General features: G+C 45.6%; 1 protein-coding gene across 2 annotated transcripts; it reads left to right on the forward strand.

Annotated features, from left to right (window-relative positions):
- Positions 1 to 408: 408 nt before the first annotated feature.
- Positions 409 to 11,979, forward strand: CELA1 (chymotrypsin like elastase 1). Of its 2 annotated transcripts, XM_030554556.1 has the most exons (7): positions 409 to 726; positions 2,284 to 2,384; positions 5,527 to 5,652; positions 6,826 to 6,962; positions 8,060 to 8,205; positions 9,605 to 9,754; positions 11,768 to 11,979. In XM_030554556.1, the coding sequence occupies exons 1-7, from the start codon at positions 439 to 441 to the stop codon at positions 11,783 to 11,785; spliced, it is 966 nt and encodes a 321-aa protein (XP_030410416.1). In that variant the 5' UTR covers positions 409 to 438; the 3' UTR covers positions 11,786 to 11,979. The 2 variants fall into 2 exon arrangements, with proteins under 2 accessions (XP_030410416.1, XP_030410415.1); XM_030554555.1 differs by lacking the exon at positions 11,768 to 11,979 and having other exon boundaries at positions 9,605 to 9,794.
- Positions 11,980 to 15,099: the final 3,120 nt, after the last annotated feature.

The following is a 15,099-nucleotide window of genomic DNA, read 5'->3' on the forward strand; positions in this document are numbered from 1 at the left end:
AGAAGTCTTCACTGAAATGTGGTTTGCTGTGGCTGGTTTTGCTGCACTGGGCAGTCATCTACATGAAGAAAAACCTCCATTGCCTTATAAGAGATGTCCATTTTGCCTCCAGAAATTAATCTCTTCCCTAGTCACCAGGGGCCTCTCAGTTTTCAAAGTTGCTCTGCTCCTAGGGTGACCCGATTTTTCACACTTGCTGTCTGGATGGGGTTGGAGGGTAATAGGAGCCTATATAAGAGAGAGACCCAAAAATTGGGACTGTCCCTATAAAATCGGAACATCTGGTCACCCTAGCTGCTCCTCACATTTCCCATTGGGGCACTTCAGACTTTCAAGAGGTCCACACACAATATGTGTGCAGTTCTCCTGGAAAACTGGCCCCCACTGTGGGTGCTAAATAAGGTTGAACATCTGCCCCCCCCCCTCTTTAAAGCTGGGATGCCTGGCACTCAGAGCGCTTTGTTTCACTTCTCAAACTCTATCTCGGAGGAGTTAGAGAACATTTCCTGGCTCCGCGAGAAAAGGAGTAAAAGCAAGTCTAGTCTCCTGTCCTATGGTGGAAACAGAGACGTGACGGGATTCGGGGTTCCTCCTGCAATACACAGAAGCTATTCCAGATGTTGTTCCTCCTTTACTTCTGAAGGACACTGCTTGGAAGAGTCGCTGGAAGACAATGGGCGCGTTGTTGGGGGTAGTAATGCACAGCGCGGTGCATGGCCATCACAGGTGGGTACAAAGTCAACTTCTAAGTCCCTTCTCCATCTAACTGTCCTCCCAGTAACAACCCAAGGAGGGTGTGCAGAGATGGAACAGCCTACATAATACCTGAGTGTGCAGATTAGCTGCTCGCAGGGGGAAATAGCAGCTGAATCACTGAAAGCCAAAGGTTTATGGTTTTCCTTCTTGGGGAAGCCATGTGGGATTTGCCTTTGCCAATTCTAAAGCCCAAGCTGTGTTGTACAATGTGCATGTCAACACCAAAGCTGCCTGTAAGAGAAGCATTTAGTATAACAAAGAGGAAAGATTGACTCAAACTGGAATTCCCAACCTGGAGAAATCCAGAGACTGACCTGAACTTCAAGGCTTGGACCCATCTCTCACTTGAGCCTATCATGGGGTGAGAGAGGGGTGTGCGTGAGTCTGGGATGATGGGCATCTAAAGTGGGCATCTCTATTCTTTGCTGTTACTGCCTTGGCACAAGGCCACATTGCCAGTCCAGCTTTGTGAGAAATGCCTCCATGTGGACCCCAGCCCTGACCAGTCAGCCCTTAGCTTCTTGTCTGATGGCTTTTTTTTGTTTTGTTTTTTGTTTTTCACTAGGTAATGTGTCCAGAGCCCCAGCCAGCTACTTCAGCCCCACTATCAGTAGGGCACGTTCTGCTTAGACCAAGTCCATAAACCGTGGCCCAATGCTTAAACCAGATAATGTGATGTGCCTGGTGCATACAGAAGCAAGACTTTCTTCATGCACCTGATGCACATTCACTTTGCGGTGGTGAGAGGTGTTGCTTCCTTTGTGAGATATTTCCTCTTTAAAATACAGCTCTCCTCTTCCACCATGAGAACATAAGAATGGCCATGCTGGGCCAGACCAATGGTCCATCTGACCAGGTATCCTGTCTTCTAACAATGGCCAATGCCAGATGCTTCAAGAAGAATGAACAGAACAGGGCAATTATTGAGTGATCCATCTCCTGTCATCCAGTCCCGCCATCTGGCAGTGAGACTGAGGGAAACATGGAGCATGAGGTTGCATCCCTGACCATCTTGGCTAATATCCTCCATGACCTTATCTAATTCTTTTTTTAAAATCCAGTTATAGTTTTGGCCTTCACAACATCCTCTGGCAATGAGTTCCACAGGTTGACCAGGCGTTGTGTGAAGAAGTGCTTCCTTTGGTTTGTTTTTAAGCCTGCCACCTATTCATTTCATTGGAAGTCCCCACGTTCTTGCGTTTATGTAAAGGGGTAAATAACACTCTTTCTCCACACCGTTCATGATTTTATAGACCTCTATCATATCGCCCCTTAGTCATCTCTTGTCTAAGATGAACAGTCCAAAGTCTTTCTATTCTTTCCTCATGTGGAAGCTGTTCTATACCCCTAATCGTTTTTGTTACCCTTCTCTGTACCTTTCCATTTCTAATACATCTTTTATTTGAGATGGGGCAACCAGAACTGCACATGATATTCAAGATGTGGATGTGTAGTGTGCATTTATATAGTGGCATTATGATATTTGCTGTCTTATTATCTCTTTTCCTTTCATCACCCAAAATCTAGATTTCCCTCCAGTATTACTCTGGTGGACAATGGTATCATACCTGCGGTGGGACGTTGGTGAGGCAGAACTGGGTGATGACTGCAGCTCACTGCGTGGACAGGTAATGGAGACCATGGTGGTTGGTTGGTTTATCTGCCCATTAAAGAGACTTTTTAATCAGATGAGGGGTAAGGGTCTAAAGCAGGAGTGGGAACTGGCAATGCACCAGGCAAGGAGGGGAGTTGCTATCTGAAGCCAAGGAGAAGATGCAGTGGGGTGCTTTTAGCAGAGGATGAGTGTTATGCTTATAAGAAGTACACAGGGTCTTTTTCAGGGGGAAAGGCAATATTCCGCAATGATTGAAGATACAACAATTAGCATATGCAATCAGTCACACCCTACACACACACCGTCCCACCAGTTGATGTTATAGTTACCAGTCCAGTGTCTGGATCAATCTAGTGGCCAGCTAGGTTGATCACGGGGAGGTAGGAGCCAGGTTCTGTCAGTTGCGACACGATGTTCTGGGGAAGTCTTGGCAGAACGAATCCAAAGTTTCATGGCAAGGCACCCTGTTATATAGTGATTTTTCCTTCATTGGGACCAATGAGTTTTGAACTGTCATGCTGTAATCAATTGTTTGACAAGTGCTTGTTTTCTTAAAGGACGAAAAAGACAATTTATCTTGTTCTTTTATCAAGTCTCTCAAGGAGTTACCCCATGCTGTCTTGTCCCCATTGATGTGCCTCATCTTTAGAGTCGTCAATCTGCCCTCCTCTGACATTTCAATAGGGGTGTGTTGCAGCCTCCTTGCGTCTGACTCTGGTTCAGCGATGGCCTTCACACTTATCTCTTAACCCACACATTCCTCGTTCACACACAAAACAGAATTAATTTACACAGAACATTTTGAAGAGGAACATTCAGTTGCCATGCAAAAGAAAACAATCATGGCATTCTCTTACTTGTTTTAAAATGCTAAACCTACAACAAAATGGTGACCCTCAAAGATCTGTTACGGCCTTGAGATCAGTTCAGACCCAGAGAAATTCTGGCTGATGCATTTCTACTAATGGAGCATTAGGCCGTTCCTATCTGCTATTTAAAGAGGGTGGCCAGCAGGATATGGTTAAACCATACATCATTACATGCTACATTATCATCTCATTATTCTGGACATCTGTTGTATGCCTGCAGCTTTCTTGGCTGCCCTTCATGCATCCTCATGGGTGGACATTGCTTGAGCATGTGTGACGGCCAACACACCGGGGACTGAACCAGAGTCCTCCAGAACTGAAAGCATGAGCTGCTACAGCTTGAGTGAAAGACTCAAGGCTCTGTAGCTAGGGGCTGTGACAACTCCTATCCTCTGAGGATCAGCACAGGGGGAACCTGTTGCCATAGGTGGCTGGTGAAAATATTAGGAGGAGGGGGAGGAGCCCGCCTGCCCCACTCTCACCCCGCCACGGCTGCACCTGTCCTGCAAGGCTGGGCCCGGCTCCCTGCTCTGACCCGTTGGCTCTCAATGCTGGGGTGGGCTCTGAATTTGTGAGCATCACATGAGACGTGTCTTCGCAGGCAGGTGGTGCCCTCCCCTTTCCTGGCCCAGGCGCCATTGGATGCAGGGTCTCAGGATTCCTCTTCCTTTGGGACTCCCCTTCTCCCCCATAATCACCTCAGGATCCCCTCTTTCCCATTCCTAAGGAGCACTGCTCAGGAGCCAGCAATCCCTGCTGGGACTGAGGAATCTAGCTCCACTTGCTGGGAATCATCTAGTGCGTAGGCAGGACCCTCCCCCTGCGACACCCTGCCCTGGCATGGCTGAACAGAGAGATTTGGGCAGGGGGGATGGGAGGGTTAAGCCTCCTCTAACCCTAGCCAGTACCTGTAGCACGCACACAGCGTGTTACAGACGCAGTCTCCTGTGTGTAACTCTGTCCATTCCATGCAGCATCTGAAACTACCATCAATGCAATGTTGGTAGCTCTTAGCGCATCAGATCCAAACATGACTTAAGTAACTCATCCGCCTTCATGGTGGGGCCTCAGTGTGCCAAAACACACACCTCTTCTCTCATGCTCCTGCTGCAGGGCAGAATCCAACCACCAAGTGTTTCTAGGGGATGTTAGCTAGAGCCAGCTGAAAACTGCTAATTATTTTCCCAAGAAATGTATATCGTTCTTTTATTTTCCCTCAGTATTTTGTCAGAATTTCCACATTTTTATAGAAAAACCAAAATCGTGTTTTTTAAAATTGCTTTTCCTAAAACCATTTTCAGTGAAAATTCTTGGGTTTTCACTGGGGAGACTGGAAAATTTAATGGAAAATAATTTTTCACCTCAAATTTTAGTTTTAGGCACAAAAAAAAAAAGCTGCCTTTCATCCAAATGGATATTAGGAAAAACTTTGACCCCTAAGGCTAGTGAAGCTTGAGTCCTGCCACTCAGGGCTGAAGCCTGTGGGGCTCAGGCTTCAGCCCCCTGCCCCAGCAAGTCAAACGCCAGCCCTGGTGACCCCATGAAAACAGGGTTGTCTCCCACAGTTTGAGAACTGCTGGGCTAGATGACCTCTTAAACTTTTTTCATTTCTGTGATTTTTATGAGATTACGTTTCGATGGAAAAACTTCAGCCAGGTCCAAAGTTAGGCAGAAAAATGCCCATTGTGCAGCTTATTTCCTTAATTGCCCGTTACAGGGTTTCTTGAACTTTCATCTGGAGCATCTGGTCCTGGCCTTGCAGACAGGATTTTGTTACTTTTTATCTTGCATCTATTTAATAATTCAAGGCCCAGTCCTGAGGCCTGTACTCAATCTTCAATGAGTTCCTGGATCTGATCCAGTATAGCAATTTCTACTCAGGGGAAGGATGGACAAGTGGTTAAGGCACTAGTCTGCAACTTGGGAGACCAGGATTTGGTTCTCTGCTCTGCTCTGCCACAGACTTCTTGTGTGACCTTAGGCAAGTCATTTAGCCTCTCCAGGTCTCAGTTCCTCATCTATAAAATGGAGTCAGTAATACTTCCCTACCCCCCAGAGATGTTGCAAGGATAAATACATCAAAGATTGTGAAGATCTGATGAGAGAGAGCTATAGATGGGTTAGTTATTAACATTATGTTCAGCCCTCTTCCCCTCAGAAGTAGAGAGAGGAGGACTGGCTCACATTCCAGTGGCCTCACGATGCCGTCAGGACTTGGGGGTGAAGGGGGATCGATGCCAAGTTGGCACCTTACAACACATCACAAGTTGTTCCTCTTATTCATAGGTCCTTGACTTTCCGGGTGGTCGTCGGTGAGTACAACCTGAATCAGAATGATGGCACGGAGCAGTATTTGAGCGTGGCGAGCAAGTTCATCCATTCTTCTTGGAACAGCAACAACGTCGCTGCTGGGTAAGGCGCCTCCTTTTTCACACCAGCCGCCTGCATGGCTCGATTAAGGGATTTCACATCTAAGGTCACAAAGTCCAAGCTCCTTACATGCAGCTGAAGAAATCAGAATGCTCTGCACTTGGAGCACCCTTCCTCCTGAGATGCTCAGTAATGTACAGCCTGAGCTGGCAGGCACCCAGTATAGACAGTATTCAAAAATCAGAAGCCAAATGGATATCTTGGAGCAGGTACCACTCCATAGTGTTCTTCGCTGGTACGATAGATTCAGACCAGGGGCTAAGGAGGTAGAGTTGCACAGGCAGACCAGTGTTTGCAGATGGGGAAAGCAGACTCCAGTTTGGCCAGTGTCTTCATACAACTCCAGTGGGTATCATGGTAGCACTTGGGCCTGCATATTGTTACCCAAGACGGTCTGTATGGAAAAAGTAAGGATCCTCCCTCAGACTAGCCGCTGGGGAGCTGGGCTTCTGATGGTACTGAATGCTTCTGGGTTGGGCTGGCAGTGAGCACAGGTATTTTGCTATCTGATCAAGCATCTGCTTAATAATACAAGGCCCAGTGCTGGGTCCTCATTCAGTCCTCTGTGCTGTCCTTCGGTGGGAATGTACCTGAGGAAGGGACTCAGAAGTCAGCCCTTTCTGTGCATTCTTTGAGACATTAGGGCTCGGTTGTTCGAAAGAGCAAAGAGTTTGGTGCCCAGCTCCAACTGGCTTTTGATCAGGATCAGCAACGTGTCCATGGTGTAAATTTTGAGGTCTGTAGCAATTTTTGAAAAAATTGAATGACATAACCCCACCCGCCAGCATCCGTCATGAAGTACAGTAATTTTGTCAAGTGTTCACGCAACATGGTGGTCCCACCCCCTGCTTTCAATTGATTGGGGCTCCTTTCATAGAATCATGGAATATCAGGGTTGGAAGGGACCTCAAAAGGTTATCTAGACTAACCTGCTAACAGATTTTTACCTCAGTTCCCTAAATGGCCCCCTCCAGGATTGAACTCCATAACCCTGGCTTTATCAGACCAATGCTCAAACCACTGAGCTATCCCTCCCCTCCTTTGAAAGCCCCAGCCTAGGTTTTACCATCAGCAACAGCGAGGTCACTTAAATGCAGCCCATTTGCACCCATTTTTGAAAGGCCATTTGACGCGGTTTCCTTTGTTCCTCTGCAGCTACGACATCGCTCTGCTCCGCCTCTCCCAGAGTGCGTCTCTGAACAGCTATGTGAAGCTGGGCGCTCTGCCCAGTTCAGGCGAGATTCTGCCAAACAACAATCCTTGCTACATCACTGGCTGGGGCTTGACCAGGAGTAAGTGCCGTAATTCAGTAACATTCCAGCCTAGTGATTGAGGGCACAGGTTTGCAGGTGGGTGGGGCTTGGATGTGACTAGCATCCCTGGTTTGCCCCCAAACTTCCTGAAAGTTTGAACAGACCCCGGACCATTCCGTGCCTCAGTTTCCACCTGTATAAAACAGTGGTGACCACTCAGAGCTGTTGCGACCCATGGCTTTGTTAATGGTTTGCAAAGTCCTTCCCACTGAATGTGCCATAGATTGTGCCAAAGTATCACTTGTTACACAAGACCTATGTGAAATTTTGGCCCTATTGGGAGTTTTGCCATTCTACGGGACCAGGATTCCACCCCGGTCTGTAGTTTGGTGCATAAGATCTAAACCCTTTTTGTTCTCCCTCCAGAGGGAGCTTGGCCTCACTTCATTCCTCCTCGATGGTTTTGCAAAACAACCTGACATGCAGGACAATGCTGTTCCCGGCTGCAGCAGCTAAGTCAGGACATGCTATGGAGGAGTGTCAGAGCTGCAGTCAGCTGCCCTTTGGAGATCTGCTCACTCATTCAGATGAGCCCTGAGAACACTCTGGGAAATGTGGGGTCATCCTGCATTCTCACTTTGCTGTGGTATCCAGGACCAGTGCAGCCTTTAGAAACTCCTGCTTTTCCAGAAAATGCACAAGACTAAAGCAAATTTAAGAACTGCTGGGCCTCATTCTGATCTTAACACTGGGTGTCAAACTCTTGAAGTTGCATGTAATTTACACTAATAAAAATGAGCTCAGAATCAGGCCCAGTAAATGACCGATAATTTGGGGATCCTGAGATGTGTCCATAACGCCAGACTGATTCCAATCCCTTGCTTCAGAGCTTATTGAAAGCAAATTCCCAGCCAAGTTTTATGGCCATAACTCCATAACAGGGGAGGGATTTGCACAGCAAAGCTCATATATTGGATAAGAAGTCGGCCAACGAGTAAGAAAATATAAAGAGATTCTAGATACCGAAGTTGGTTGCATTTGATCCTGCAGCCCAGAACTTCACCCCAGGTGTCTGGGGGGAAAACGGATCCTCGTCCTTGTAAACTAACCCCGGGTCTCTAATGTGTTTTGTGCAGCTAATGGGCAGCTGGCTCAAATCCTGCAGCAAGCATCACTTCCCGTCGTCTCTTACAGTACCTGCTCCAGTTACGCTTACTGGGGCTCCACGGTCAAGAACACCATGGTGTGTGCCGGAGGTGACGGTACACGCTCTGGGTGCCAGGTAACTGCCGTGTGATTGAACCAAGCAAGAGCATCCCAGGGTCTCAGCCGCTCTTGTCACCTCCTTGGAGGGAGGTGCTATATATAACAGTTACACTTGGGTATTGTTTCTAAATTGTGGTCGAGTGGCACTGGACTGGGAGTCAGGAGACCTGTGCTTTGTTCCTGGCTCTGCTACTTACCTGCTGTGTGATCTCGGGCCGGTCATTTTTCCTCTCTGCATCACCCATTAGTCAATTTCTTGCCAAAGCACTTTCAGATGAATAGCCCTGTAGAAGGGCGCTTTGTCTCCTGGGAGGGAGGTGCTGTGTAGGGGTTAAGCTTGGGTATTGTATGTTACTTGGGTTGGTGGGTTGAAGCTGGTGATCATACTCCCTCAATGTTCACTTGGCTCTGTCCTCTTTCCAGGTGGTTAGGGCTAGAAAAAAATGATTATCCAAGTGACCCTCGGTTTTCCATTCTCTTCTCCTGTGCTGACTTCCAGCTCAGCATTCTGTCTTTGAAAGTCAGGCTGCCGTTGGGGCTTTGCCAGCTGCTGCGTTACTTTGCAGTAACCCCTTACAAGGCCTCACGCAGCTGCCGTGCCAAATGAACTGTAGATGTGCCGGCTGCAGTGCTGCTAGTCTGACCATCAACGCTCCGGGAACTGAACTGGGGACCTCCAGAACTAAAAGCAGGAGGAGCTGCTGCAGCATACGCTGAAAAGCCAACATGTGATAGATAGCTGGGGATGTAACAGACTCGTATCCTCTGTGGATCGGGCACAGAGGGAGAGCCCGCACTCACCAGGGGTTATATGAGTGCTGATAAGAAATGAATTCACCGGACATTCCCCTATATATTGTGGGAAGAGAAGTTGTATTGACCAGTGGATGGCCCAGGAGGAGTTGTCATAAGAACAGCCATACTGGGTCAGACCAAGGGTCCATCTTGCCTAGTATCCTGTCTTCTAACGCTGGCCAGTGCCAGATGCTTCAGAGGGAATGAAAAGAACAGGCAATTGAGTGATCCATTCCTTGTCATCCACTCGCAGCTTCTGGCAGTCAAAGGCTAGGGACACCCAGAGCAATGGGGTTGCATCCCTGACCATTTTGGCTAATAGTCATTAATGGATCTATCCTCCATGAACTTACCTAATTCTTTTATGAACCCTCTTATAGTTTTGGTCTTCCCAACATCCCCTGGTAATGAGCTCCACAGGTCAGGATGCCTGTATTCTCATACTGGCCATTCTGTCCCATCGCCTCACTCAGAAATAGTCCTACTTCACCGGGGAAGGGGAGACATGGAGCCTTGAAGGCACTTTGAGGTTGTCTGTTGGAAAGTGCTAAAAAGGGCAAAGCATTGCTATTTGTTGCAATATGTGCCAAGTTTTGTTGCCCTTTGGCTTTGCTCTGCAGGGTGATTCTGGGGGCCCTTTGAACTGCCTAGTGAATGGCGGGTACTATGTCCATGGAGTAACCAGTTTTGTTTCCGCCTCGGGCTGTAACGTCTACCAGAAGCCCACGGTGTTCACCCGGGTGTCTGCCTACATTTCCTGGATCAATAACGTAAGTTGGCTTTGCACAGAAACAAAACTGCAATGAGGAAACACCCCGCTGCAGACAAAGTCGTCTTGCTTGCAATTGTTTTGTTCTAATTATGTCAGCTGTTCTGAGCCAGCTGCAGGACATGTCTCTTAAATGCGGCCTCTGCAGTCATGCCGAAAAGTGTGGCTAGAAACCATCTCACACATAGTGGCTGCAGCATGGGAGAGGGTGGATAGATGACATTAACCATGTGTTTTTTCCCAAACCAATCTCTTCTACGAGGCCGAACCAGCCAAAAGCTACTTCTCCTAAGGGCATTGCTTCAGGGGATCTGTCAGATTGATTGCTATTCAGCATTCTTCCACTTGAGATTCAGTTTGCAGTATTATTATCCCTACTGAATTGCTGTAATTTATGTTCAGGTGTTTCCATCTGGGTGTTGGTTACCAGATCTGATCATTACCTGGCATGAGACTATAATCTCACTTAGATGCGAAGGGATCCTAACCATGTCTTCTGTCAACTCTCTCCCATGTGATGTTCTCCCCTGCTAGCCTTGATGGGAGAAAGTTAAGAAGCGGTGGTCTAGACATATTTACACAGGAAGATCATATCTGAGACTGAAGGATTCTTTAATCTAGCAGACAAAGGCACGACGAAATCCAGTGGCTGGAATACGAAGCTAGACAAATTTTAACAGAGAGGGGAATTTGCCTTTAGAACAGCTCATCAAGGGAAATGGTGAATTCTTCATTGCATGTAGTGTCCTAAATCAAAAATTGAATGTCTTTGTGTAGGAGAGATGCTGTTTCAACTGCAGTTTGAACTAGGATGCAAGGATCACTGAAAGAGATTCTTTCTGGCCTAGGTTAAGCAGGCGGGTCCGATAAGAATGTGGTTCTCAACCTATTTACCATTGTGGGCCGCATCCAAAACTACCTGTATGGCCCTGAGGATGTCACTTGGACTGCAGCGCTGTGCTGAGAACCTCTGATATGAGATGATCACAGTGGTCCCTTCTGGCCTTAAAAATCTATGAATCTGAGGTCGTGCAATGCCGGAGTAATACACTTCATTTTGATTCATAGATTCCAAGGCCAGAAAGGACCATTGTGTTCATCTAGTCTGCCCAGCTGGATAACACAAGCCATAGAACCTCCCCAGAATAATTCCTAGGGCAGATCGGTTAGAAAAACATCCCATCTTGGTTTTAAAATTGTCAGTGATGGAGAATCCACCAGGACCCTGGATAAATTGTTCCAATAGCTAATTACCCTCCCTGTCATAAATTTGCACCTTATTTCTAGTCTGAATTTGTCTAGCTTCAACTTCCAGCCATGGGATCAACTTCCAACCGTTGGAGTTGGGAATTTCGCTTCTCTGAACCAGGTCTGATTTCTGTAGTATAGTTATGGAATTAAACAGATGATAGTTAAAATATTATATAATACCAAAAAAGACCATATATAATAGGGGAAGCTAAGCAGGAAGCATTTGGAAGGGAGAAAAGAACTTGGGTGAGATGAAGGCACATTTTTAACAGGGAGGGGGGGGTGATAAATCATTGGACTAAATTGCCATGAGAAGCGGTGGATGCTCCATCTCTTGATGTCTTCAGATCAAGACTTGATGCCTTTCTGGTAAATGTGCTTTAGCCAAACGCAAGTCGAGCTCAGTGCCAGGGTAACAGTGAAATTCTAAAGCCTATGTTATACAGGAGGTCAGACTAAATGAACTCATGGTCTTTCTGGCCTTGAGGTCTATCAGAAGAGATGGAAAGTTGCAGAGGCAGTGAGATTAATGGCAGCTGTTCCAGCCAATCTGTGCCAGTTCCCAGTTCTGCACATAAATATTTATGTGCTGTAATCTTTTATCAGGAACTGAAGTTTTAGAGTTGGCAACCTGGAGCCTTCCCAGCTTAGAGATTTAATAATGCATCAACTTCATTCATGCTTCCATGCCTTTGATGCCACTCTGTTGAAAGCTCTTGAGAAACAGTCAGATGTGGTTGATTATTTTTTTTCCTCCTTTCAGATAATTAACTCCAACTGAACAGGCTGAGAGGATGGAACCAACGTCAAAGAAGAACCTCTTTCCCTAATCGGAATACACTCTCATGCTGTCCATCTTCATCTTCTCTATTATCCCATTTGATCTGCAGGGTTATACCTGTAACTCTGATGCCAATAAAACTGTTAAAATTACTCTCTTCTCTGTTCAGTAGTGAAAAAAACACATACAAAATCCTTTTCTTCTCCAGTCTAAGCAGATCTGAGATGACAGAATCAGGACCCAAGGATCTTTTATACAATTTCATGTCTTTTGACAAGCTGGAATTCCTCAGGGAACAAATATAATTAGGATGACTTTGAGGGATGTCCATTACTGGTACTTAGCTATACAAATTACCATAAGGCCATTTGCTTGTTCCTCCACCATTCACAGTACATTTCAAAGAGAGATGAATACTGAGATGTCCCGTGTTTATAATTCATTTACATGATAGGATGTTCTTTTGACCTCTGAATGATCAGAATACAGCATAGACAAGGACTGTTGATTACATTGTCCACCCTACTCAGACATATATAAATACACAAAAACACAAACATTATCTCCCAACCCATCTTCTGTGGGTTACTTATTTTGCAGAATGTTTAACCCTTTCTAGCCAAGCGTCATACCCCCACTGTGAGACTGGTGTGGAAGGGTGAAATTAGAGGTCCTGAATACACCTTAAGGACCTTTCAACCTTGATATGAGCTGTGTTTATGTTAACAACAAGCAGTCCGGTGGCACCTTAAAGACTAACAGATTTATTTGGGCATAAGCTTTCGTGGGTAAAAAACCCACTTCTTCAGATGCCTAGAGTGAAAGTTACAAATGCAGGGCTACCCCCTGATACTTTGAAAGGGTACTTACTCTGACATTCAACTATGAAGGCTGTGAGGTGTTGTACTTCAGTTTCCCTTTGTGCACAGCAGTTGAAGCTTGTAGTGGTTTTTCTGCTGTGTACAGTTTCAAGATTAGATACAGGCACTAACTGAGAAATATCAGTATCACCAGGCCTTTTAACATAGTGCGTGTTGTCATGTAATGAAACAATATAACCATGCAGGCTTTTACACCATAATGAGTTCTTATGTATCACCCGCAACATGTTCAAGGGTTTTCCCAAAAAACCCTGCACGTTGTACATTTTTGCAAGTTCTTGGTATTGGCAACAAGTTGGTTACAATCCTTAGCAATAACTTCAGTTTTATCACAAGTGTGCATTTACAATTTTTTGTCACGCCAAGCCTTTGGTTTAGACAAATCATTCTTTAGGTCAGCTTGTTCACTATTCCTTTTGAATCTTTGTAGCTTTTTCTTGACCTCAGGGTCTTCCTTAACGTAGGAAGTGGTTAAAATTGAAAGCCTTGGGGTTCTGGTATTTTAGGATTAACCTCTGGCTTTTATTTGCAAGGTTTGATCTTTCCCTTCCTCTCTGTCCAGTAGGGTCAAAATCTGAACTGTTTTGCTGAACAGAATCCATTGGCCGGCTGGGTGTGTCCTTTTTGCGAACAGGTACAGGCAAGTCTGTTTTCCCCAAGTCAGTCAGGTAATTTGCATCAACACAGACGCTAGCTTGTTTACTAGTTTTCAGATCCTCAAGCATTACCAATTCCAAGGCTGGACTCTGCCTTAAAGAGATTGCATCCATTTTCACTAGCATGTTAGACTCAAGGTTCTTTTGTCCTTCCCTAACCAACCTCTGCTTCCACATGGAATCAGATGTCAAGTCCACTAAGCGACTACAAGTCATACCCAAAATATCAAGAGATGAGTTTTCCTGCTCTCCCCTGCATCCCTGTAACCAGTAACCCAGTCTTTCCTAGTACCTGAGTCACAGACTGCTTCCTTAAAGAATCAACATGGAGACATTCGTGTTCCGACAATATTGTCTCCCCAACAAGCTGGTTAAGCTTATAGGGCTGTTTAAATTCTCTAACCATTTTTATTTCATTTGAAACCCTTTTCAAAGCTATCCATACTGGGTCATTCTAAAGCAAAGTCAGTGCACCTATACAAGCCCTCTGAGGTCCAGAGAGGCCCGGGCCACTTCCAGCTTTTGAGACCCCCCCTAGCCATAATGAAAATAAAAAATGACAACACATGAAAACAAAGTAAGGCACCAAAAAATGAGTGAGACATCATTTGAATTTTGTTATTTAACAAATGCTTTTCTAGCCTTTTTCTGTGCAAATGCACTAATTATTGAGGAAAAATCTAGCTCTCATAGAATCCTAGACTATCAGGGTTGGAAGGGACCTCAGGTCATCTAGTCGAACCCCCTGCTCAAAGCAGGACCAATCTCCAGACAGATTTTTTGCCTCAGATCCCTAAATGGCCACCTCAAGGATTGAACTCACAACCCGGGGCTTAGCAGGCCAATGCTCAAAACCACTATCCCCCTGAGTGCAATGTCACAGTGGATATTAAGCACAGCGAGCCCATTCAAACACTCTTGTCCCATAGTTGAACAGTGATAGTTCTTTACCTGCTTCAACACGTTAAAGGTGCGTTCACCTGAAGCCACTGAGGCAGACAAACTGGCAAAAATACGTAATCCAATTGTGATATTAGGAAATACCCCAGAGAGTCCAAGTTTGAGAGTTCTTGAAGCAATTCCTTTGGCTTGCAATGCAATGTAAAGTTCATGGAATATATTTGTTTGAGGAAGACGACCTCGTCACTAAGATCTTTTGAGATTTCTTTGTTCTACTGTTGCTGAAATTGTTCAGCTGCAGAAAACAGATCTTCATTACTCAGTCTGTTGCATTGCCAAAGAAACCCCAAAAGGGTACAAATTAGTTGGTGACTCAAATTGACATGCAAGACCTGATTGAATAGAGTCAATGATGACAAGGAAGACATTGATCCTATAATGCTGCTCGGCACCAGATCCAGTAGGTAAGTTGCGATTGGTGGAAAACTCAGATGAAATGCCAATATTCTGTGCTACTAATTTGGACTCGGTTAGGATCGCCACCTGTTGTTCATGAATCTGTTGAATGTTGTTAAGACTTTCCGTGTTATCCCTCTCAACATCAGGTGTAGCATTGCCTGCTTCAGTTACCAGATTAGTTTGGTGGATCATTGTAAGTAGCTTCATCCACGAAGAAGACATCAGAATGCATTCAGAATGCATGTACTTCTGAATAGACTGAAGTTCAGTTCAAGCCTCTGCAGTGAGATTGCGAGATTCACGCTCATTTAAAGTCTTTCTCACTTAATTCAAATGCTGCACAACAGGCTGAACACCATCCCTCCGTGCAGACCATCTAGTATTGGACATCCCGAGGAGTGAAACAGGAAGATCTTGC

The sequence above is a fragment of the Gopherus evgoodei genome, chromosome 3 (assembly GCF_007399415.2).
Source record: "Gopherus evgoodei ecotype Sinaloan lineage chromosome 3, rGopEvg1_v1.p, whole genome shotgun sequence".
Taxonomy (NCBI): Eukaryota; Metazoa; Chordata; order Testudines; family Testudinidae; genus Gopherus; species Gopherus evgoodei.

Coding starts and splice junctions, on each gene's coding strand:
- CELA1 (XM_030554555.1), top strand. CDS start 439: ATGCCTGGCACTCAGAGCGCTTTGTTTCACTTCTCAAACTCTATCTCG. Junction 6,963..8,059: donor TGGCTGGGGCTTGACCAGGA/GTAAGTGCCGTA, acceptor TGTTTTGTGCAG/CTAATGGGCAGCTGGCTCAA. Junction 8,206..9,604: donor GTACACGCTCTGGGTGCCAG/GTAACTGCCGTG, acceptor TTTGCTCTGCAG/GGTGATTCTGGGGGCCCTTT.